We start from the raw sequence: 23,243 nt of genomic DNA, 5'->3' as shown, positions 1-23,243 counted from the left end.
TGCCAACATTGCATTTGCCTTCTTTACCACAGACTCAACCTTCAGGGGATCCTGTATGAGGACTCCCAAATCCCTTTGAATTTTTCCGCCATCCAAATAATCGTCTACCCTTTTAATCTTTCTAACAAAATGCGTGACCGTACACTTTCCTACATTGGATTTCATTTGCCAGTTCTTTGCCTGTTCTCCTTTGACATTGGTGACCCTCTGTAATGACGTCCGTTCCGATGCTTTGCAGCTGCCGTCCCACACAATGATGCAGCCAGAGCGGACCCTCCCAATTGTCCTCAGGTTAAATGTTGTGAAGAATATTTGACACTTCTCCCTGAGGAAAAAGACTCTGATCATCCACCTTAATTCCCCCCCTCATCATTTTTATAAACCTCTATCAGGTCTCCCCTTGGCCTCCCACGTTTCAGAGAAAAAAATCCCATTTGTGCAATCTCTCTCCATAGGTGTCCTCACACCCCCCCCCCCCCCAATCCAGACAGTCCCCTGGCAAATCTGAACCTTTTCCAAATCTCCACATCCTTCCCTTGGGCAACTTAGCGCCACACTATTACTGTGCCAGTAACCCAGGTTCAAATCCAGCGTCGTCTCTCAAGAGTTAGTACCGTCTCCCTGTGACCTGCAAGGGTTTTGTCCGGGGGCTCGGGTTTCATCTCGCCCTCCGAATGTGTACGGGGATTATAGGTTAATTGAGCAGCATGGGTTTCATGAGCAGGAAGGCGCTTCTACCATTCTGAATCATGAAATTATTTTAATTTAAATTCAGACATTCAACGTGGTAACAGGCCCACTCAGCCCACGAACCCCTGCTGCCCATTTACACCCAGTTAACCTACAAACCCCAGTACATTTTAAACAATGAGAGGTGTTACAAGATGAAACCAGCAACCACAAAGAAGGCAATATCACATGGGGGTAAAGATGAACAATTACTTTATTAACAAATAATTCACCTTCAAAATCCCCCATTGGTTACTATGCAAATCTCTATAACAGTGTAAAACTAATACATTCCCCAGCTTAAATATAACATATGTAATTAAAGTCTAAGTTATATTTCCAACCAGCCCACAGAAAAACTTAGACACAAAACAAACACAAAAACACACAAGACTCATAAAACTTTGATCTCAACCGAAGCAAAGATCATGAACAAAATTCAGTTTGTTTGGTAAACTGAAGCCAAAAGATCTTTGCGAAAGAGAGAAAAGAGTCGCCTTCTTGTGTTGCTGCAGAGAGAGGAACAAAGGCTTGGTCCAGATCCTTCTGGCTGCCTTTGGAATGTTCCTCCCTTTTAAAATGCCCAACATTCCAAACTGTCCTCCAGACCATAACTCATGCTCTGGGCCTCCTTCCACTCCACAGCCACCCCAAGTGGTGGTTTATCATCCAAGTCCAGAGATTTCTAGATCATCTTCTGCACATGCCCCGTCCGACTCCCACTCTCTGCAGTCCACCTTCACCTTGGCTTTCTAAGGCAAACTCACTTTTTATCATAAAACCACACAAAGCATAGGCCAATACACAAACGAACTCTGTAACATTACACTGTTGTGCCCCGCGGGCAGGCGAATGCAGTTTCATCGCGTTGTCCTGGTCCAATCAGATGACAAATAAATTTGAACTTGAGGAGGCTGGGTCATTGGATGTATTTAAGGCAGAGATTGATTGGTTCTTGATAAACCAGGGCATCAAAGGTAATGGGGAGAAGGCTGGGGAATGGGGTTGAGTAGGGAAAGGGGATACGCTTGTCAGAAATAAAACTTCTCACACATGAGTCTCTTTAAAACTGATGACACGACAAGCTTTATTTACAAGTCTGCAGAGTTGGACTCAACTGGTTTCTCACCAGTTAAGCCCCGATACATACAGTGCATTGATTTTTATACCTTTATTATTTGCCCTTCCCCTTCTTATTAATACTGTTTTAATTGGTTAGTATTACAAAAACGTTCTAAGTATAACTGCATTATTAATTATCACGTTCGTTACGTACGCTGTGAACTCTACATTCACTAAATTCTGTTTCTCACACTTCTTATCAATCCTTTGTCTCCTGCATGTCTCTCACTATGACCATGAAAAGATAGGTTTAAAAAAACATATTCAGCAGATCCTTCTGTCCTTGACTGCTAGTAAACTCTCTGTCCGTTCTGGCTTCCCTGTTTATGATTAATCATCACATTTTAACTTAAGTCTTTTTAACCTAAATTCTCTATATAACAATCCACCCCTTTCTCTCTTTAAAATGTGTTGAATATATGTATAGATATGAATGGGGATTCTAAGCTAGGGAAGAGAAATGTTTTATGATACATTAATCTCACGCTGAAATAAAAGTCTTACAGGGTCTCCCATTCCCCCTGGTTGCATAGCTTGTTCGACCATGGAAATCACCAGGCTGCGTAGACAGGGAATAATACAGGGCAAAATAAGTAGGAGGAATAAAATACCTCCGATGACCCACAAGAAGGTACGCCACCAGGTTCCTCCAAACCATTTGTCCATCCAATTAAATTGTGGGAAAGGATGCCAGGTTTGAACCGGTACATGGGACAATGTACGAATATTATCAGCGATTTTACGAACGGCTTTTCCATTATCATCAATCTGTAAGCAGCAGTTAGTCAAATTAAGCTTGCCACATACACCTCCTTCCGTGGCTAGGAGATAGTCTAGGGCTAGACGGTTCTGATATATAGCAGAGCGCATTTGACCTTGCTGGGATGCAAGTAATTGCAGGGCTATAGCTGTTTGATTTGTAACAATTTCAAGGACTGCTTGTAAGCGAATTATACGATTTAACATATATATAGGAGTACGATAACCCCAGGATCCATCTTGAGCCCATGTAGCGGGACCATAATATTGAATTATGCGTTCTGGAGGCCAATCATCTCTCCATTGTCCCAAATGTACCGTGGTAGAGCGGGGTTGACGATGTAATGTATCAAAGACCTTCACGCCTAATTTATGACCGTGATCGTGGGGTAGAAGGAAAAATTCTGGGCGGATTATTCCTAGGAAACAAGTTCCACTCCACTGTGAGGGAAGACGAGTATAAGCTTTATTACCACATACCCAGAATAATCCATTTGGGGATACTCCATACCCCCTTTCCCAAACTCTTTTAAGAACGGGATTTGATTGGTATGGTCCTGTGATGGTGGAAGTGGTACAATTCCAAAACTGAATACTGCTATTAGACAGGGGTAGGCAATTAGCTTTAAAAACAGTGGATAAGAACCAAGTCTGAGGTTTAGGAAACCAAGTGAAAACACCAGGCGAAATGCGAATCCATACAGCCTTGCAGGGACTTTCTCCTACTGGGTATTTGCCGGCTCGTGAGAGACAATAAAAACCAGAGGGGACGTTAGAGAGAGACCAGGTTTCTCTTGATCTCGTTCGGTTAGTTGTCCAAATCCGGGAAATCATGGTCAATGAATTGAAGGGTTCCCCCCACCAAGGCCATTGTTCTGACATCCGTGGACCCCCGCAGACCCAACAATTGGTTACATTAAAAGTTCCTGCAATTTTAGTTGCCAGATCTACAAAAAGGTTATCTCCCCCAATTGCATTACCGAAACTTACATGGTTATTTGGATGGACTCCAACTAAGTCCGGCTGTCTTAAAGGGACAGGCAATTTCGAGTGTGGAGTGTAACTTTTCATTGGAACAGTACGTTGGTGTATGCAAAACCAGAGTCCATCAGGGCATGGTGGGCTTGAGTCACCTTTCCAACCGTTAAGAGGGAAAGGAGTGGTATTAGGAATCTGTATATAATGACCCATATTATTTCCTTCTTTTTCCACACAAGGGGTATATGGATGTTGGGTGGTATTTTCTGCCCAGCATTTCTCAGGAACTGAGGTATGGGAAATGAAATTACCTTCCTTTCTTCCCCAAATGTGGTCCTGAAACAGGACCACTGTATCTCTGCATTTCTTACATTTCACATCTGATAAAGACATAGGCAAACTAAGAAAAATCAAAGAACATAACAATAACATTGTGAATTAAGTCTTTTTGCGAAATCGTAAGGTAAGAGGTTTTTCTCCAGGAATACAAGTCCAATCTGAGTTCGTATCAGGGTCCTGAGGCGCCTCTACAGGTCCCTTAAATCTGGATGCGTATGTCCACCCCTTCTCTCTTGTTCGTGCTGCAGCTTCTGTAGTTAAGAGAACTTGGTATGGACCTTCCCACTGGGGCTGGAGTTTTTCAGTCTTCCAGGTCTTGATGAGAATCCAGTCTCCTGGTTCCACTTTGTGTAAAGAAAAGTCTAGAGGCGGTGTTTGTGCCAATAGTCCTCTCTTTCGTAAATCTGTAAGAGAGCGTGACAGTGCCTGTAAATAGTTCCTAACAAATATATCCCCTTCCCCCAAGGTGGGACACCCCTCAACTGTACTCCAGAAGGGAAGCCCAAACATCATTTCATAAGGGGACAGCCCTACATCTTTTCGTGGGGCAGTACGAATTCTCAATAAGGCCAGGGGCAGACACTTTATCCAAGGCATTTTAGTTTCCACCATTAACTTTGTCAATTGGATTTTTAGTGTTCCATTCATACGTTCAACCTTCCCTGAGCTTTGTGGATGCCAAGGGGTATGTAATTTCCAAGAGACCTGTAATGCATTACAAATCAATTGCTGGATTTTTGAAGAAAAATGTGGACCCCTGTCTGAGTCTATAGAATCCATTATACCATATCTGGGGATTATCTGCTCTAGGAGGAGGCGAGCTACTGTAGAGGCTGTAGTATTTATTGTTGGGAAGGCTTCTACCCATCGGGTAAAGTGATCTATTATCACCAACAGATATTTCCATCTTTGAACTTGAGGTAACTCTGTGAAGTCGATCTGGATACGTTGAAAAGGGCGTATGGCTAATGGTTGACCTCCCATGGTCCCTGTCCTCATTATTTTCTTATTAATTTTTGTGCATAGGTAACAATTTTGCACCTCTTGTTGGGCCAAGGTGTAGATTCCCTTACACACATATTCTCGAAGCACTGTGTCACATAAGGCTTGGGTGCCCCAGTGGCTCTGATGATGCAGGTGTTTTAAAATATTGCAAGTTATTTCTTTATTTAGAACCATTCTTCCATCTGGTGTTTTCCATGTTCCATCAGGTAACTGGCTTGCGCCCAGCTGATCCATGTTCTTTTCTTCCTTAGCAGTGAAAATGGGAGCTGTCTTTATGCTTTGCCTTATTGGGATTAAAGTCAGCAAACGGACTTCTTGTTGCATGGCTGCTCTTTTGGCTTCTTCATCAGCCAGTCTGTTTCCAATTGCTGTCGGGTTTTCTCCCCTTTGATGGCTTGGTATGTAGACCACTGCTATTTCTTGGGGTAATGTTAAGGCTTCTAAAGTCAGAGTAATCATCTGTTCGTGTGCCAATTCCTTTCCTCTTGATGTAATTAGACCACGCTCCTTCCAGATCTTACCAAAGGTATGCACTACCCCGTATGCGTATTTGGAATCTGTGTAAATCGTTCCAATTTTCTTTGACAGTATTCTGAGGGCTCTCTGCAAGGCATATAGTTCACAGGATTGTGCTGACCAGCTTCCGGGTAGTCTTGTGGATTCTACTACTTTCCAAGTATTTCCTTCTATTATAGCATACCCATTTCTTCTCATTCCGTCAACACATCTGGCGGAGCCGTCAATGTAGAATTCATATCCTTCTCCCAGCGGAGTATCGCAAAGGTCTTCTCGGGTCTTGGTCTGAAGATCTGTCAACTCGACACAGTCATGCTCCACCTCTTTTTCTGTTTCACTGCCGTATAAAAATTAATAGCTGGGTTGCAGCTATTAATTTTTGCAAACTGTAAATCTTCTCCAACCATTAAAATGGTTTCATACTTTAATATGCGAGAATCAGTCAGCCATCGATGGGCAGTTTGTGTTAATAAAACATTCACAGAATGGGAGGTGTACACAGTCATCTTTCCTCCAAAAGTAAGTTTACGTGCTTCCTCTACCAACAGAGCAGCAGCCGCTACTCCCTGGATACACGTCGGCCATCCGCGAGACACTGGGTCCATCATTTTGGAAAGGAAAGCCACTGGGTGTCGCTGACCGCCTTTTTCCTGTGTTAAAACTCCCACAGCTGTTCCTTGGTTATGAGTGACAAATAGCTGGAAGGGCTGTTTTAAAGAGGGCAGAGTGAGTACTGGGGCTCGTGTTAGGCGATGTTTCAAGTCCTTGAACCATCCCTCCTCCTCCTGGGTCCATTTCAATGGATAGTCATTTTCATTTGTCAGTTTATCATACATAAACTTCACCAAAGCTGAGTAGTCCTCTATCCATAACCTACAGTATCCTAAGAGTCCCAGGAATTGTCTTATTTCCTTCTTATTACGGGGTAAAGGCATTCTAGTGATTCCCGCAATTCGTTCAGGGGTAATCCGTTTCTGTCCTTTACTTATCTGGTGTCCCAGATATAGCACAGTTTTCTCAACAAACTGTAACTTGTTCCTGGACACCCGTAGACCCTTTTTCCCCAGATAATTCAAGAGTCTAATGGTCTCTCCCCTCATTTCTTGTTCCTTGGGTCCTGATAATAGTAAATCATCCACATACTGCATTAGTTGGGAATCATCAGATTGTGGATAGTCCATCAGGATTTGTTCTAGCATTTGTCCAAACAGGTTTGGAGATTCAGTGAACCCTTGGGGCAATACAGTCCACCGAAACTGTCTCCGTCTACCTGTCCATGGATTTTCCCATTCAAACGCAAACATATCTCTACTTTCCTCTTCTAATGGACACGTCCAGAAGGCATCCTTCAAGTCGATAACACTAAACCACTCATGGTCTGGGGGAATCCGACTCATAATAGTATAGGGATTAGGCACCACTGGGTGGCGGGTCTGAACAATAGCATTCAAACTTCTTAGATCCTGAACTAGGCGATAGGATCCATCTGACTTTTTTACTGGGAGTATAGGGGTGTTATAAGGTGACATGCATTCTTCTAATAGTCCGTCTCGTATTAAAGTCTCAATTACCGGCTGTAGCCCTTTTCTCCCTTCCAAAGAAATAGGATACTGACGTTTCCTTACCGGCTGATGACCTGGTATTAATGTGACATGTAAAGGTGGGATGTCCAGACCTCCTCGATTTCCCTCCTTATACCAGACTCTCTCGTCAATCTGCCGTTCATCCTCTTCCTTTAAAGCGCAGAGGTGGACTCGCACTTCTCCGTCCACAGGGAGAGCACCCAAACCTAGGAGAGCCTGTAAGTCCCTTCCTAGGAGGTTAAATCCAGCCGAAGGTAATAACAAGAGGTCTTGTACCCCTTCTCTTTCTTCCAGTTTCACTGTTATTTGGGGAATTATTGATACCATTCTGGGAGCCCCTTCTATCCCAGAAATTGTCAAATTACTTTTTATAGGCTCAGTTCCGATTGGCACAGTTATTACACTACTTCGTTCCGCTCCTGTGTCCACCATAAACACCACCTCTTCTCCCTTGGGACCAATTTTTAGTTTTACCAGGGGTTCCCTCTTATATTTGGTCCCTAACATTTGGAACCCCTGACACCCCTAATCTTCTTCCATAAGTTCGAGGGCACGCAATTCCCTCTTGTATCGGGGGCATTCCCTCTTAAAGTGTCCTTCCTCATTGCAGTAATAGGACTTAACGAACCTCCGGGGTCTTCCCTCTCTTGGATATCTTGGATTGTTTAGAGGAAGGTTTTGTTTTCTTTCCCCTCTGGATTCAGCATTCATCTGTCGGATAGTCTGTACCATAACCTTTGTCGCCTTCTTTTGATCTTCTTCTTCTCTCTGCACATATACTTTTTGTGCCTTTTTTAACAGTTCACTTAGGGGTTTTTCACTCCAGTCCTCCTCCTTTTCTAGTTTCTTTCTAATGTCTTGCCATGATTTGGAAACAAATTCAATTCGAATAAGCTGTTCACCCATTGGTGTACTAGGGTCCACACCAGCATACTGTTGGACATTCTTTCTCACCCTCTCCAAAAAATCAGTAGGGGACTCGTCTTTCCCCTGGTGGTTCCCAAATGCCTTGGTAAAATTGTGACCCTTTGGCACAGCCTCCCGTATCCCTTTAATTGTCCACTCTCTATATTGTCTCATACTTGCCAATCCCTCGGGTGTTCGTTTGTCCCACCTGGGTTCATTTAAGGGATATTTTTGTTCATGGGGTCTAGGGTCCCCAGGTTGTTCATATTCCCACATGAGGAGGGCAGCCCGTCGAATCATCTGCCTCTCCTGGGGTGAAAATAATGTTCCCATTATTGCCTGCATCTCTTCCCACGTATATGTGTTTGGTCCCAAGAATTGGTCAAGCTGTTCAGCCAGTCCTATAGGATCTTCCAATAACTTTTTCATTTCTTTCTTAAATCCCCGCACCTCTGTACTAGTTAGGGGAACATTCACATATCCCGTTCCCCCTCCCGGTCCTCCCATAGGAACTTCTCTCAGGGGATTTAGGTTTATTGAAAACTTTGATGGTCCTGGACCAGTCTGGGATCTTGTCCAGGGTCGGTTTACCGGTGGAAGTTTAGGGTCCGACTCCCTTAATTCATCCTTTTTTTCCCGGCCCCCTTCGGGGCAATCAGATTCATCACCTTTCCCTTCCGGTAATAAGCTTTCCTCGGGCGCAGTAGGCACCGGGGGAATATAAGGAGGGGGAAGGTTGTCCAGAGGTTCCCATTTCTTTTCTCCTGCTACCCTCAATTTAAAACATTTTGTTAAGGATCCTGGCCAGGGAACCCAACAAAATGCATATGCTGACTCTTCTTGATTCACCTTTGGTCTCGAATTTACATATATGTTTAATGCTTGTCTAACCCAATCCTCATCAGATCCAAATTTCGGCCACCAGACCGAGGAACCTTTAATAGGTTGTTTTGACCAAAGGAGACAATATTGGACCATCTTTTTCTTGTTTTTGTCCCGATATCTTTTACTATCCCAATTTTCAAACATTCTCCCCAAAGGGCTGTCAAGGGGAACTCCCAGGAATTGTCCTGAATTTTCAGACGAGCCCTTAGATTTTGATCCTCCCATTTTCCCACCTAGATCTGTTTATCGTTGCTGAGGACCCTCTCGCTCTGGACCCTACTCCCTTCTTCTCAGACGCCTCGTCGGAGGTGCTGTCCCTCCTTCGGTTACCGCTGAGGTTTTCCTGGGGTTGACCCCTCTCTTCTCGGCACTTCGTCGGAGGTGCTGTCCCTCCTTCGGTTACCGCCGAGGTTTCCCTGGGGTCTATCCTAGAGTCCCGCGACAGGGTCCTCACACCACGACAAAAGATCTATACTTAATCTATTCCGTTAGGTTTTTATCCAAACAGGTGTATCCCGTTACACCTGTTACCCAATCCCCACACCACAATCGTAAGTCGTCACTTACCGGTGTCTTCCCGGGGATTGAACCGTCACTCTTCTCCTCTCCATCTTGTCGTGTCACCCTGTCCGGATACCACTCGCTCAAGCCGCCCGAAGCGACGAGCAAGGGACTAGGAGCCGCTGAACTCAGCGGGGTGCACCGCCTCCGATGTCCCTCTTCTCGCCTCCCCTCACGGCTGGAGTGTAGATCCCGGACGAGCCCCCATTTGTCAGAAATAAAACTTCTCACACATGAGTCTCTTTAAAACTGATGACACGACAAGCTTTATTTACAAGTCTGCAGAGTTGGACTCAACTGGTTTCTCACCAGTTAAGCCCCGATACATACAGTGCATTGATTTTTATACCTTTATTATTTGCCCTTCCCCTTCTTATTAATACTGTTTTAATTGGTTAGTATTACAAAAACATTCTAAGTATAACTGCATTATTAATTATCACGTTCGTTACGTACGCTGTGAACTCTACATTCACTAAATTCTGTTTCTCACACTTCTTATCAATCCTTTGTCTCCTGCATGTCTCTCACTATGACCATGAAAAGATAGGTTTAAAAAAACATATTCAGCAGATCCTTCTGTCCTTGACTGCTAGTAAACTCTCTGTCCGTTCTGGCTTCCCTGTTTATGATTAATCATCACATTTTAACTTAAGTCTTTTTAACCTAAATTCTCTATATAACAACGCTCATGATTGAATGGCGGGGTAGTCTCGATGGGCTGAAGGGACTTTTCTGTTCCTATATCTTATGGTGCTAATGAGGCTGGAATATTAGTGCCAACTCCCAACACAGGGACAGGATGGACAGCGCCAGGGAGCTTTTCATCCCAACCAAATATTGCAGAGTTGGGAGTTAGTCCAGACCAGTCACGGGTTCCCAGCCCAGATGAGGGAGGGGACGGGGTCTCCCTGGGTCCAGCCGTCATCCATGTTCGGCACCTTCATTGGTTCATCCCCACATTGATGTAAATGGCACCTGAAACACAAGAAGCAAGATGGTGCTTGCACACTCCAGGATGGGCGCACCCGGACCCGAGATCCGTGGGGTTTCCAGGCGCAGAAGCAGCATCAGTGTGAAGGGCAGGTGACAAAGACCCCCCCCCCTCCCCTCCCTCTCCCTATGCCGAGTTGCAGCCAGCATCCCGGCCCGGCAGATGGTGCATTGATGCCCGACTCACATGCATTTCAACAGGGCTGGCCTTTCCACTGGTATCACGGACTCCCGAACCCAGTCCTCCCCAGTGGAGTACTGTGGGCAGTTACACAGAAACGCAGAACACTATGGCACACAAAAGGGTCCTTCAGCCCATCTAGTCTGTTCAAACTATACTGCCTCGTCCCTGTACCCAGACCCAATCCCTCCATACTCCTCCCCTGCACGGACATGTTCACATTTCCATTCAATGTGAAGATCAAGTCTGCATTCAACACTTCATCTGGTAGCTCATTCCACACTCTCAGCCTCTCTACATGAAGAAGTTCCCTGAACTTAAGTTCCCCTAAATATTTCCCCTTTCACCCTTAACCCATGCCCTCTAGTTCTTCTCTCACACAACCTCAGTGGGAAAAGCCTGTTGCATTTACTCTATCCTGTTGCCATTATTACACGAAGAGGGTCAATCAGTCAGGAAGAGCTCAGGAAGTGCTCAGGAAGTTGCCGGGGAGTGGGGGGGCATCAGGTACAGGGAGAGGTTGGACAGGCGGGATCTTCATTCCCCGAGAGGTCAGCCTCTACAAGAAATCAATCGAGGGCATCCTGGCCGGCTGCATCACAGTGAGGTTCGGTTACTGCAGAGAAATGGAAATTTTGGTGGTTTGATGGAGGTTGGGGCCTGTCACTGACGGGAGGCGGGGTCCTGACACTGACGGGAGGCGGGGGCCTGACACTGACGGGAGGTGGGGGCCTGACACTGATGGGAGGTGGGGGCCTGACACTGACAGGAGGCGGGGGCCTTACACTGACGGGAGGTGGGGGTCTGACACTGATGGGAGGTGGGGGTCTGACACTGACGGGAGGTGGGGGTCTGACACTGATGGGAGTTTGGGGCCTGACACTGACAGGAGGCGGGGGCCTGACACTGATGGGAGGTGGGGGTCTGACACTGAAGGGAGGTGGGGGTCTGACACTGACGGGAGGCGGGGGCCTGACACTGATGGGAGGTGGGGGCCTGACACTGACAGGAGGCGAGGGCCTGACACTGACGGGAGGTGGGGGTCTGACACTGAAGGGAGGTGGGGGTCTGACACTAACGGGAGGTGGGGGTCTGACACTGATGGGAGTTTGGGGCCTGACACTGATGGGAGGCGGGGGCCTGATCTTGATGGGAGGTGGGTCCTGATACTGTAGGAGGCGGGGCTTGACACTGACTGGTGTTAACGGGAAATTCTGCAGCGACTGTGACTGTGGTGCCATCCACCAATGTGTTGGACAAACTCAGCAGGTCATGCAGTGTCCACAAGAAGCAAAGAGTAACCAACATTTCAGTCCTGGGCCCTTCGTCAGAAATGAACAAAAAGCAGGAATGTGCCTGAATATAATGGTGGGGGTGAATGGGGGAGGGGAGGTGGGGGTAGAGGGGAGGAGTGCAGCCTCATAGGTAAAAAGTCGGTGGTGAACATATATGGGAGGGCAGAAGGTGAGGGGTAGGGGGAAGAGGGGTGCTCACTGAATGGAGAGGGAAGGGGTGGGGAGCTGGTGGAACGGAGACAGAGGGGTAGGGGGAGAAAGAGATTGGGGGAGTGGGTGTGTTAACAGGAACTGGAGAAGTGGATATTAATGCCGCACGGTTAGACAGTACCCAGACGGAATATTAGGTGTTGCGGTTCCCTTGTGGAATTAGCCAGGGTTTGGCCTTTTGACGTGTGGTGGGACCCGATACTAAATACTGAGCTCCAAATTCTCACTTTCCCTTGTCCCTCTGACTCCTTCCCTCCATCCCCCCATCCCCTTCCTCTCTGTGAGGAGGGAGCATCTTTCTCTGCCCCCCCCAGCCCCCTCCCCACCAGCTCCCCCCCCCTCCCACCTATCACCTTTACACATTCCCCCTCCCTCCAGTTTATACCTATGGTCCTATCATTCAAACCCACTGTGGGTGTTTTGCCAGGTGAACACGTTCAAGAGTATCTTGAAGGATAGAGTTGACTCACCCCCATCTGAAGCTCTGACTCCGATCTTCAGGTCTCCTGGATCAGAAGGAGAAAGTGAATTTTATTTATTTATTTATTTATTGTTTTAATTAATTGAAAGATACAGCATGGTAACAGATACTTCCAGCCCACGTACCCGCACCATCCATCCACATCTGATTGACTGATTAACCTACGAACCCCATAGTTCTTTGGAATGAAAATCAGAAGAAATTGGGGCAGGACTCGGCTATCCGGCCCATTGAGCGTGTTCCACTATTCAATGAGATCACGGCTGATCTGATGATTGGCTCATGTCCACCTTCCTGCCTTTTCCCCATATCCCTCAATTCCCCTACTACGTAGAAATCTATCTAACCTTGTCCTAAATACATACACTGAGGTCGTCTCCACTGCTTCAATGGGCAGTAAATTTCAGATTCACACCCCTCTGGGACAAGCAGATCCACCTCATCTCGTCCTAAATCTACGACCCTGTATCTTGAAGCTACGTCCCCCAGTTCTAGTTTCCCCCACCAATGGAAGCAACTTACCTATCTCTATCTGATCAATGCCTTTTACAATTTTATACATTTCTATGAGATCCCATCTCATTCCTCTAAATTCCAGCGAGTACAGGCCCAGATATCTCAGTCTCTCCTCATAGGCTCACCCTTTCATCCTTGGAATCGACCTGCTGGACCTCCCCTGCACCGTCTCCAAAGCCAGGACATCCTTCCTCACGTAGATCTGCAGGCAGTTCTCCAGATACAGCCTCACCAGTAACTTGTTCAGTTGTAGCACAACCTCCCTGCCCTTAAATTCAAACCCTCTAGCAATATGGGCAACATGAAGGAGCCGACAAGGTTGGTGTCGCCGTTAGTGCACCGCTTTTACAGCGCCAGCGATCGGGACTGGGGCCAACCCTGCGCTATCTGTAAGGAGTTTATACATTCTCCTTGTGTTTGTGTGGGTTTTCTCTGGGGGCTCCAGTTTCTTGCCACTGCTCAATATGTACGAGGGGTTGTAGATTAATGGTTGTAAATTGGGCAGCATGGACTTGTGAGCCAAAATGGTCTGATGCAGTGCTGATGTCTAGATTAATTTTTTTAAATTAAGCATTCCATTTCCCTTTCTGATAACCTGCTGAACTTGCAAACAACCTTTTGCGATTCACGCACAAGCACTCCCAAGCCCTTCTGTACGGCAGCGTGCTGCAATCACCTACCATTTAAATAATATTCTGATCTTCCACTTTTCCTTCCTTCCAACGTGGATAACCTCACATTTACCAACATTGGACTCCACCTGCCAGCCCCTTGCCCACTCACTTAACCTATCAATATCTCTCTGCAGATTCTCTGTATCCTCTGTACAATTTGCTTTTTCACTCTATACAGTGTTATCACCAAACAGATACACCCCGCTCTGTCCCCTCTTCCAGATCAGATCGTATATGTATATTGTGGACAGTTGTGGGCACAGCACTGACCCCTGTGGTACCCTGCTCACCACTGATTGCCAACCAAACTGGAGTTCCCAGAGGAGTCCCAGGCAGGTCATAATGAGAACATGCCAACTCCTTACAGACAGTGAGGGATTGGATCCCAAGTCACGGAAACTGCAACAGGTTTGTGCTAACCTCTACACCAGGGGTGTCAAACTCAAATTCACAGAGGGCCAAAATTAAAAACTTGGACTAAGTCGAGGGCCGAACTAAATATTTATTGAAAATTTTCAACAACATCTGCATGTTTTCTCTTCTTTCAACATATGTAATGTTAAACTTTTATTAAAATAAATGTTTAATAATAGTTTTGGATAAACTCTTTCATTGTCATTGTCATTGGCCCATTTCCTTTGGAGATCTGAAACCGTGCACATGACGAGTCAATGAGGGATGATTAAAGCAGTGGTCTTCAAACTTTTTCTTTCCACCCACAGACCACCTTAAGCAATCCCTTACTAATCACAGAGCACCAATGGCACAGGGACGCGAGTGGAAAGAAAAAGGTTGAGAACTGTTGTATTGTGGTAACTCCACATCTGATTAGGTTAATTGTTAGGCAAGTGGTCAGAGAAGGACCCCCCCACCCCAAGAAAGGCTTAAATCACAGGAACAAAATAAGCTTCCGTCTCACTGCTCCCAATCTTACACACAGTCCTGATGTGGAATGTGGGGTCGCAGCTCCACGTTCACCCGAGTTCAGGTGCTGTCTGTGTGGAGTTTGTACGCTTTCCCCTTGTCTTGGACCAACAGGTCGGTCGCCTGACGAAGTCACCCGAACCCCCCGTTGAAACGCCGGCGTCTGGGGCAGTGGAGGAATTGGCTGAGAAGAGCGCGTTGCTCCCACCTCCCTCCCATGGTTGGAGAGGGATTAAACTGCGATCTCATGGCACCGGGCTCGTCTCCAACAAAAGGAGTGGGAGGCAGGGTCTGCCGCGCACAGAGCGAGGGGGAAGGCATCGCCAACGAGACGTTCGGCCCAGCGTCGCCGCTGAAGCGCAGATCCAGCGAGGATGGTCCCCAACTCCAGCCGCGTCTGTGTGTCCAGGAGCCGGGCGGGCTGAGTGCGGCGCTCCGATCCCCGGGATTCGGGACTCTGAGATCCCTCCACACCTCCGGCGTCTTCATTTTCACCTTCAGCGGCCAGTGGGCCAACTCTAATATATATTTAATATGATCTTGCAGGCCAAATATAATTGGCCCGCGGGCCAGAGTTTGACATATGTGCTCTACACTAACCATGTCACAAGATCAAGGAACAGAAGTAGGTCATTCAGCCCATCGAGTCTCCTCTGCAAATTCACCCTGAACTAAACCGTTCTCACATCTAGTTCCCAATTCCTGCTTTTTCCCCATGTTCCTTGATACCCTGACTAATTAGATACCTGACAATCTCCCCCCTTAAACTTCCCCAATGATCGGGGCTCCACAGTTCTATGTGGCAACGAATTCCGAAATCTATGACCCTCTGGCTAAAGAAATTTTTCCTCCTCTATTTTAAATGGGTTCTTCTAATTCGAAGACTGTGCCTCTTGTCCGGGAAGCATCCCATTCACAGCCACTCTGTCCAATCCTGTCAGCATTCAAGATGTTTCTGAGATCCCCTCTAATTCTTCTACACTCCAATGAATAGAGTCCAAGAGCTGATCAACCTTCCTCAAATGTTAACCCTTGAATTCCAGGAACCATCTTGGTAAATCCTCTCTGTACACTCTCCAACATCATTACATCCCTTCTAAGATAAGGGGCCCAAAAATGCACACACTTCTCCAAATGGGCTCTCCCCAGTGCCCCACAGAGCCTCATCAACACCTCTTATTCTTATACACTATTCCCCTTGAAATGAAGGCCAACATAGCATTCGCTTTCTTTACTGCCGACCCAACTTGGTGGTTAAACTTTAGGGGATCCTGCATGAGGACCCCAAGTCCCTTTTCACTTCTAAATTTTGAATCTTTTGCCCATTTAATAATAATCTGCCTGTTTATTTCCTCATCCAAAATGACCAACCGTACATTACTCAACATTGGATCTCATCGGCCGTTTCTTTGCCCCTCTCCCAAACTGTCCAAGCCTCTCTGCAACCTTTCGGTTTCTTCAACACTTCCTACTCCACCACCCATCTTGGTGTCATCTGCAAACTTGGCCACAAAACCATTCAATCCATAATCTAAATAATTGGTATACATTGTGAAAAGAAGCAGCCCCAACATTGATCCCAGTGGAACGCCACTCGTAACCGGAAACCAACCGGAACAGGATCCCTTCATTCCCACCCTTTTGCTTCCTGCCCATCAGCCAATGCTTCTCCCTCTCTAATCTAATATAAATCCTGGAATTCCAAGGGCTCTCCTCTAATGTGGCAGAAATTCAAGACATCCACATTGACAGTAGGGAACACATCAGGGGTTTGTCAGGGCCCGATGGCAGGCACCTTGCCTGGTACATTTTACTTGACTTTACTTGATTGGGATGGAATGGGACCCCACTCCCCACCCCCCACCCCATCCCTCCCTCAGAAGGATGATAGATCAAGAAGGCAGGGGGCTGAGATACTCAGAACTACACATTAACTGTGCTCCTATGAAATGTAAATATGGTGGCCAAATTTTCAGAAAAACGTTCTGCTTTTCCCTTAAGTTACAGATAATTTTCTCCAGGGGACACAGCTTTGCATTTCTGCATTCTAGCTGCAATGCCCAAGTGCGAGTCAGATAGCCAGGGAACCGCTCTGCACTTCCTGGCCACGGCCAATGCAATCATTACACATTGGATTTGGAGTTTGGACGCCTTCATCTTGAGCATCATGTCCATCATGTTCCCAAAAAGGAACAGCTCTGCATCCTGGGAGAATTCTTTACCTCTGATTTTAATCTCAGGCTTGGCCCAGTTCCACCCAGAAGGGTCCCTCCCTTGGTACACGTCCAGGATCTGTGTACAAAGGTTCTCAATGCCACATCTGAAGAATTGGTCTGAAATTTATGGTTTAGCCTTATTCAATTTATGTGGTGTCAAATATAGCCGGTGGAGAAAGTTATACTGCACCCGCCAATACCAGGCATTAATAATCGTGGTCATACTGTTCCGACATAGGTCCGACCAGCACCGCACATCAAGTCTGACTCCCAACTTTGCCATGATTTGTGAAGGGTCGGTTTTGGAGTAAGGAATACATCCTGAGATGAACTTCCCTGTATTCCCCCTTCAAATCAGGGACTCTTTGGGGACAGCCCCACTCCAGACCCTACGTATTGATTAATTTTGTTCCATAGAGAAATTATGTGTTTTAATATCATGTGGTCTTTTTTTCCAATTAAGTGTCCCACTTGTAAATAAAATCTCTTCCTACCTTTTCACCCACTGTGTGCAGACCAATTTGTGCCCTGGATGGTGCATCTCCCCCTCAAATAGTCAGGCAATATACCTCGACTGGGCTGCCCAATCATATTTCTTAACATCTGGTAGCCTTAAACTGCCCAGTCGAAAATCCCAGAGCGTGTGCCACAAGCAAAAGTCCTGAGATAACCAACCTTGAGGTCCCGCCTTTTAACTTCTTTCCTAACTCCCTATACTCCCTCTTCAATATCTCATCATTATGTCTCTCAATGTCATTGGTCCCACGTGGACCACAACATCTGGTTGCTCCCCCTCCCACTCCAGAATTCTGTGTACTCAATCCGAGACATCCCTGACCCTGGCACCTGGAAGAGAACATACCAACCTGGAGCTCCATTCTCATTCACAGAAGCCCCCATCCATTTGTCTAACCAAAGTGTCCCCAATCACTAATGCTCTCCTCTTCTCCCCTCTTCTCTTCTGAGCCAGGATGTCAGCCTCTGTGCCAGAGGGGTGATCACCTTGACTTATCCCTGGTAGGTCGTCTCCACCCACAGTATCCAAAATGGTATATCTATTATTGATGGGAATGGCCACAGGAGTTCTCTGCACTGCCTGTACCTTCCCCCTTCTCTCCCTCTCCTGACAGTCATCCAGCCACCTGCCTCTTGAATGTTAGGGGTGACTGCCTCCCTGAAATTCCTGTCTACCACTACCTCCTCCTCCCTCAAGATCTGCAGTTCCTCCAACTCCAGCTCCCTAACTCAGTTTGGAAGGAGCTGCCGCTGGATGCACCTTTTGCACGAGTAGTGGTGTACGCTCACCCAGATTTCCCACATCCTGAGGCCGGACCAATCCACGGCCACAGGTGTTTTCTTTATCTAAATTTAATTTAAGGATTTAAACCACCTCCCTTGGTCTTACCTCTCTGGCAGCAAGCCAGCTCTTCCGCAGCCACTGCTCGCTGAAGCTTCTTGAGCCAAAGCCTCGCGCTCCACTACTTCCCTGTGCCTCTAACACAGGGGGCTGCTCCTTTACCTCCCCCTCCTTTTATTGGACCCTGCCAATTAACTCAATTACCCAATTTCTCCTTCCCTCAAAACTACACTCAGCTAAACTCTTTGCCGTCCGTGCCCTTTTCAAGCTTTCCAACAAACGTGGACTCACCAATCACTTGCCCCTCTTCCGACTCGACTGGAAATGAAATGAGAAGTGAGCCTCTAAAGCTGCTCCATTTCTCCACTGGCTGGAATCCAAGTCACCTGGGAGGTTGCGATGAAGAACATTGAACTTACCTGCACCGTGGGCTTCAGGTGCTTGGGCTTCTCCACCACCGACCACAAGGCTGGCGTACGTGCAGGTATCTGTAAGTCAGGCAGGGATGACTGCCGAGGTGCAGGTTGTCTGCAGATGTCCAACTCCACATACACGGAATCTCAATGAGGGTGGAGTTGTGATGGGAGGGCAGGGTCAGATAATGACTGGAGGGGGGGGGCTTGATACCGACAGGAAGTGGGACTTGATACTGATGGAATGTGAGAGTTTATATTGACAGAATGTGGGGCCAGATATGAATGGGAGGCGGAGCAATGATACGATAGGATGGTGGGGCCTGATGCTGACAGGAGGTGGGACCTGACACTGACGTAGGAGGGGCCAGATACTGAGAGGAGGTGGGGCCTAATGCTGACAGGAGACAGGACCTGATACTGACAGGAGGCGGGACCTGATACTGACAGGAAGCGGGGCCTGATACTGACGGAGGCGGGGCAAGATTCTGAGAGGAGTTGGTGCCTGATACTAACGGAGGAGGGGCCTGATACTGACAGGAGGCGGGGTCTGATACTGAGTGGAGGTGTGGCCTGATGCTAATTGAGACGGGGCATGATACTGAGAGGAGGTGGGTCCTGATGCTGACAGGAGGTGCGACCTGACACTGACGTAGGAGGGGCCAGATACTGAGAGGAGGTGGGGCCTGATGCTGACAGGAGGTGGGACCTGATACTGACAGGAGGCGGGGCCTGATACTGACGGAGGTGGGGCCTGATACTGACAGGAGGCAGGGCCAGATACTGATAGAGGCGGGGTCAGATACTGAGAAGAGGCGGGGTCTGATACTGAGAGGAAGTGGGGCCAGATACTGACAGAGGCGGGGCCTTATACTGACTGAGGCGGGGTCTGATACTGAGAGGAGGCGGGGCCAGATACTGAGAGGAGGCGGGGCCTGATACTGACAGAGGCGGGGCAAGATTCTGAGAGGAGTTGGTGCCTGATACTAACGGAGGAGGGGCCTGATACTGGCAGGAGGCAGGGCCAGATACTGACAGAGGCGGGGCCAGATACTGACAGAGGTGGGGCCTGATACTGAGAGGAAGCGGGGCCAGATACTGACAGAGGCGGTGCCTGATACTGACTGAGGCGGGGTCTGATACTGAGAGGAGGCGGGGCCAGATACTGAGAGGAGGCGTGGCCAGATACTGAGAGGAGGCAGGTCCAGATACTGACAGGAGGCGGGGCCTGATACTGACAGGAGGCAGGGCCAGATACTGACAGAGGCGGGGTCAGATATTGAGAGGATGTGGGGCCTGATACTGACAGAGGCGGGGCCTGATACTGACAGGAGGTGGGGTCTGATACTGGAGGTGTGGCCTGATGCTGACGGAGGCGGGTTCTGATACTGAGAAGAGGCGAGGCCTGATACTGAGAGGAGGCGGGGCCAGATACTGAGAGGAGGTGCGGCCAGATACTGAGAGGAGGCAGGTCCAGATACTGAGAGGAGGTGGGGCCAGATACTGAGAGGAGGTGGGGCCAGATACTGAGAGGAGGCAGGTCCAGATACTGACAGGAGGTGGAGACAGATAGAGAGGAGGCGGGGCCAGATACTGAGAGGAGGTGGGGCCAGATTCTCAGAGGAGGCGAGGCAAAATACTGACAGAAGGTGGTGGCAGATATTGAGAGGAGGCGGGGTCAGATACTGAGAGGAGGCGGGGCCATATAATGAGAGGAGGCGGGGCCCAATACTGACAGGAGGCGGGGCCAGATACTGAGAGGAGGTGGGGCCACATACTGAGGAGACACGGCCATATACTGAGGGGGCGGGGCCATATACTGAGAGGCGGCAGGGCCAGATACTGACAGAAGGTGGGGAAAGATACTGAGAGGAGGTGGGGCCAGATACTGAGAAGAGGCGGGGCCAGATACTGAGAGGAGGTGGGGAAAGATACTGAGAGGAGGTGGGGCCAGATACTAAGAGGAGGTGGGGCCAGATACTGAGAGGAGGTGGGGAAAGATACTGAGAGGAGGTGGGGCCAGATACTGAGAGGAGGTGGGGCCAGATACTGAGAGGAGGTGGGGAAAGATACTGAGAGGAGGTGGGGCCAGATACTGAGAGGAGGTGGGGCCAGATACTGAGAGGCGGCAGGGCCAGATACTGAGAGGAGGTGGGGCCAGATACTGAGAGGAGGTGGGGCCACATACTGAGGAGACAGGCCATATACTGAGGGGGCAGGGCCATATACTGAGAGGCGGCAGGGCCAGATACTGACAGAGGCGGGGTCAGATACTGAGAGGATGTGGGGCCTGATACTGGCAGAGGCGGGGCCTGATACTGACAGGAGGCGGGGTCTGATACTGAGAGGAGGTGTGGCCTGATGCTGATGGAGTCGGGTTCTGATACTGAGAAGAAGCGGGGCCTAATACTGAGAGGAGGTGGGGCCAGATACTGAGAGGAGGTGGGGCCAGATACTGAGAGGAGCCAGGTCCAGATACGGAGAGGAGGTGGGGCCAGATACTGAGAGGAGGTGGGGCCAGATACTGAGAGGAGGCAGGTCCAGATACGGACAGGAGGTGGGGACAGATAAAGAGGAGGCGGGGCCAGATACTGAGAGGAGGTGGGGCCAGATTCTGAGAGGAGGCGAGGCAAAATACTGACAGAAGGTGGTGGCATATATTGAGAGGAGGCGGGGTCAGATACTGAGAGGAGGCGTAGCCATATAATGAGAGGAGGCGGGGCCCAATACTGACAGGAGGCGGGGCCAGATACTGAGAGGAGGTGGGGCCACATACTGAGGAGACAGGGCCATATACTGAGGGGGCGGGGCCATATACTGAGAGGCGGCAGGGCCAGATACTGACAGAAGGTGGGGAAAGATACTGAGAGGAGGTGGGGCCAGATATTGAGAAGAGGCGGGGCCAGATAATGAGAGGAGGTGGGGAAAGATACTGAGAGGAGGTGGGGCCAGATACTGAGAGGAGGTGGGGAAAGATACTGAGAGGAGGTGGGGCCAGATACTGAGAGGAGGTGGGGCCACATACTGAGAGGAGGTGGGGAAAGATACTGAGAGGAGGTGGGGCCAGAAACTGAGAGGAGGTGGGGCCAGATACTGACAGGAGGTGGGGCCACATACTGAGAGGAGGTGGGGAAAGATACTGAGAGGAGGTGGGGAAAGATACTGAGAGGAGGTGGGGCCAGATACTGAGAGGCGGCAGGGCCAGATACTGACAGAGGTGGGGGTTACCTAAAGCCGGGAACATGGAGATTGTTGCTGGTGGATTGGAGGGTGCCCGGGAGTAGATGACGTGTCGTTCTGTACGATCCTCAACAGTGGATGAGGCCGAGGACAGACCTGTCCATGTGGGAATGTGGACAGGATGGAAACGGCCGGGAGGTCAAGCTGGAATCTGTTGATCAGGTGACCCTGTACCAGACACGGATCTCTTGTCCAAAAAGGTGCTGGAGTTTACCTGTCTCCCTGTTGGTCATCAGGGCTTCGTAAGTCCTGTTGTTGTCTCCTGGAACACACATTAAAGAAGCAGGATGGAGATATTCAGCTTATCTTGGTTTATGCGGAGCCTATTGTGGGCAGGTCCTGGTGGGGATAGGGCCCGGTGGGGAGTTGGTGGGGCAGGACCCGGTGGTGACAGGGCATCTTTCTGCTGGGGTTGTAGCCTGTGTGGGTGTGTTCTGGTGAGTCTGGGACCTGGTGGAATTCTGGACACTACCTGCTGCCAATCCATTTCCCCATCCCACGATGAATCAGGTTTTGGATCTTAACACGTCCATGGTTTCCTCAGTCTGCACAGCATTGTGGGCCGAAGGGCCCACACTGTTCTGGAACATTCCATGTTCTATAACAGCTGTGACATGGCCCTCTGACCCTTCTCAGTCTCAATGCTGAGTTTCACGGGTCTGACAAAAACAGCATCCCTCTATTTAAAACTTTTCCCTCTGAGGTTGGAGTGAGACAGGAACTGGAGGACATGGGGTCTGGAGGAAGGAGAAAGGAAAATCCCGCCACCACAGGGTCCGCATCCAAGATGGTGGCACCAATGTTCGGCAGCATCAACGATTGGTTGCAGACTCCAGGGAACTGGAGGGGACTGGCTCAGGGCAGCATAAAACGGAGAGAGCAGCCTCCCATCCCCCTGTCTGAGAAGGAGAAGAAGAGGAGATGACCCACAGGGCGGTGACCAGAGAGGGGTTCTGCGGCCAAGGTACCACACAGGCTGCGGGATGCTGGAGACGGCGGTCAAGGGGCTCGCACCAGGCTTTGGGCTGCTGGAGACGGTGGTCAAGTGTCTCGGTCCAGCTGTGGGCTGCTGGAGACAATGGTCAAGCAACTCGGTCCAGGCTGCGGGCTGCTGTAGACGGCTGTCAAGGGGCTCGCTCCAGGCTGCGGGCTGCTGGAGACGGTGGTCAAGTGTCTCAGTCCAGGCTGCAAGCTGCTGGAGACCATGGTCAAGCAACTCGGTCCAGGCTGCGGGCTGCTGGAGATGGTGGTCAAGGAACTCGCACCAGGTTGTGGGCTGTTGGAGACCACGGTCAAGGGTCTTGCACCAGGCTGCGGGCTGCTGGAGACGGCGGTCAATTGGCTCACACCAGGCTGCAGG

General features: G+C 48.9%; 1 protein-coding gene across 1 annotated transcript in view; it reads right to left on the bottom strand.

The window, feature by feature from the left end:
• Positions 1-1,787: 1,787 nt before the first annotated feature.
• Positions 1,788-23,243, bottom strand: part of LOC138735525 (uncharacterized) — a 72,214-nt gene continuing 50,758 nt past the window's right edge. The window contains exons 7-10 of the mRNA XM_069883567.1: positions 22,098-22,145; positions 18,650-18,718; positions 12,533-12,568; positions 1,788-10,361 (exon numbers count right to left, since the gene is read on the bottom strand). Coding sequence (XP_069739668.1) covers positions 10,327-10,361; positions 12,533-12,568; positions 18,650-18,718; positions 22,098-22,145 — 188 coding nt within the window. The 3' untranslated portion in view covers positions 1,788-10,326. The remainder of the gene's footprint in view (positions 10,362-12,532; positions 12,569-18,649; positions 18,719-22,097; positions 22,146-23,243) is intronic.

This window comes from Narcine bancroftii, chromosome 1 (assembly GCF_036971445.1).
Source record: "Narcine bancroftii isolate sNarBan1 chromosome 1, sNarBan1.hap1, whole genome shotgun sequence".
Lineage (NCBI taxonomy): Eukaryota > Metazoa > Chordata > Chondrichthyes > Torpediniformes > Narcinidae > Narcine > Narcine bancroftii.
Note: the sequence above shows the minus strand (reverse complement) of the source record. Positions and strands in the feature narration are given on the sequence as shown.